The sequence below is a fragment of the Macrobrachium nipponense genome, chromosome 26 (assembly GCF_015104395.2).
Source record: "Macrobrachium nipponense isolate FS-2020 chromosome 26, ASM1510439v2, whole genome shotgun sequence".
Taxonomy (NCBI): domain Eukaryota; kingdom Metazoa; phylum Arthropoda; class Malacostraca; order Decapoda; family Palaemonidae; genus Macrobrachium; species Macrobrachium nipponense.
The window spans coordinates 57000508-57003007 of NC_087215.1; the positions used below are offsets into that span (position 1 = coordinate 57000508).

General features: G+C 38.2%; 1 protein-coding gene across 10 annotated transcripts in view; it reads right to left on the reverse strand.

Annotated features, from left to right (window-relative positions):
- LOC135200295 (ankyrin repeat and sterile alpha motif domain-containing protein 1B-like) overlaps positions 1–2500 on the reverse strand; it is a 262918-nt gene that overhangs the window by 155165 nt on the left and 105253 nt on the right. For all 10 annotated transcript variants that reach the window (XR_010311251.1, XM_064228797.1, XM_064228795.1 and 7 more), the window contains one exon: positions 753–909. Coding sequence is in view for 9 of the 10 variants with exons in the window: in XM_064228797.1 (XP_064084867.1) it covers positions 753–909 (157 nt within the window). In the remaining variant the exon portion in view is untranslated. The remainder of the gene's footprint in view (positions 1–752; positions 910–2500) is intronic.

Genomic DNA, 2500 nt, shown 5'->3' on the forward strand with positions numbered 1-2500 from the left:
TGGCGATATGGAATTCGCTTTTCAATGTTCAATAATGACAACATTTCGTTGCCTTCACACTCTAAGTCAGAGCTGTAAAAATTGCCAATAAAATCCAGCACACAAACACACAAAACACACAGAGAGAGAGAGAGAGAGAGAGAGAGAGAGAGAGAGAGAGAGATGAGAGGGGAGAGAGATGAGAGAGACGAAGAGAGAGATAGAGAATCTTTAAATTGCATTCACGAGGAGAGGAGAGAGAGAGAGAGAGAGAGAACGAGACGAGAGAGAGAGAGAGAGAGAGAGAGAGAATCTTTAAATTGCATTCACGAGGCGAGAGAGATGAGAGAGAGAGAGAGAGAGAGAGAGAGAGAGAGAGAGAGAGAGAGAATCTTTAAATTGCATTCACGAGAGAGGGAAAATCTCTACCTCACATTCGAGAGAGAGAGAGAGAGAGAGAGAAGAATCATTCTGTTCCCTTCAAACTGCGCGTCAAAGCAAAGCAGCATATAAAGCCACGACCAACCAACACCCACAGAGAGAGAGAGAGAGAGAGAGAGAGAGAGAGAGAGAGAGAGAGAGAGAGAGAGAGAGAGAGAGAACCACTAACAAACAACACCCACAGAGAGAGAGACAGACAGACAGAGAGAGAGAAAGCCATTAACAACCAACACCCATAGAGAGAGAGAGAGAGAGAGAGAGAGAGAGAGAGAGAGAGAGAGAGAGATCAAATCTGTGCATCATCGCATTCACTCAAGGGCAACACCTCCTACCTGATGGTTGACATTGGGAATTGACGGTCCCTGCTGCAGGAGGGCCCTGACCACCTCGACGTGGCCCGCCCACGCTGCCAGGTGCAAGGGCGTCGAACCCTTGAAATCCTGGACGTTCGTGGAGGCTTCGTGGGCGAGCAACAACGACACCACGTCCCTGCAAACAAGATGAAAAAGTGGCATTATAACTCCCCGGCCATGAAACGTTCATTACTGTTGACATTATGAACATCACGGATAATTAATATCGATTCTGCAATTGGACTGATAAGTTATTATCAATCACTCATAATTAAATTCATTATTATTATAATTATGCTATTTATGAGTGAAGAGTGTCCCAATAATGAAGTGATAACTTAATATCAATTACTCATAATTAAAATATATATTAAAAATCAATATCTATTCATCAATGTATAGTCTCGCCAATCTTGTGAGAGGTAAAATCGATGACAATGATATAATTTTTAATGATTGCTGGTCCTGAAATGACCAAAGACAATCTTACGACTTTCCAAGAAAATATTACGACTGCCGCTTACATTTTCAAAAAATAAAATTGAAAATGTAATGGACTTATTGTGTTGCTAACGATCTGGCCGTTTAATATTCGATTTTGAAAGTTATCATTGATAACTGTCAGTTTAAGTATTATCACAGACAACAATGTGCAATATCCCTTACTACTGAATATCACTTTCAAACGAATAAAATATATATTAAAAATAATTTATTAAACTGTAGTTTACCATAACTTGAAAACAACAGCAAATTAAAAAAAAATGTATAATTACAATGAAATAAACAAAAAGTCAACTGTCACAAAAGTACACAATTATTTACTAAATAAATAAATGAGAGAGAGAGAGAGAGAGAGAGAGAGAGAGAGAGAGAGAGAGAGAGAGAGAGAGGTTGCGACGTGACATCAGTAGGAAGGCGTTTTCGCTTACTCGGGGAGTAAGCCTACATTCTACTTTGTTGTTATTGGGGGGCATTGGAAAGATTTAAAAAGGTCTGAAAAAAAGTGTTTAGCATTGGGCTAAAGATACAGGAATTTTGGGATAGAATATTTATAATTTATTTATTAGAATGAAAAAGTAAAAAATGAATAATGTGCATATTAAACAGTACAGAAAAATTATTCATAATAAAATATATCGTATATCTTTAATTTTCGTGTGGAAACAACGGGATATCTCTCCATAGATTTTAGCACGTTTTAATTTATTTGGTGTACTGAATTTAAAGGCTTTACTTCTGATCAATCATTTTGTGCTTCCACTTATAACCGTTTAATTTGTGTTCTTTGTATTTTATCACTGTAGTTTGTATGAATAGTACTAATTATGAGTATCAATTACGAAGCCCACTTCACGTCAAGTTAGGAATATAATGTTTGCAACTTGTGCGTCAGTGGAAAATCTTGCAAGCATCTCGAGTAAGCTGGAGGTCGGATCACGCCTTGTTCATACATATTCCCTTCAATTGCATTTTATGTACCACTGACAACGCGACACTTCTTGTGCTGTTTCACATAGAGTGGCGATACAGCACCTGTATTAGATCTAACACTTGGTGATTCCGCTATTGTATACAACAGCTGTGTGATGCACAGTGCCACTAGATGCTTTTGTTCAGTCTATAATAATAGCGCCGATGCTTCTTTGTTCAGTGGAATGAAAACGTAGTTTTCCCTTTGCTTGTTCATAAAGCTCTCGTTAGCATGGCTGACTTTACATTTTACG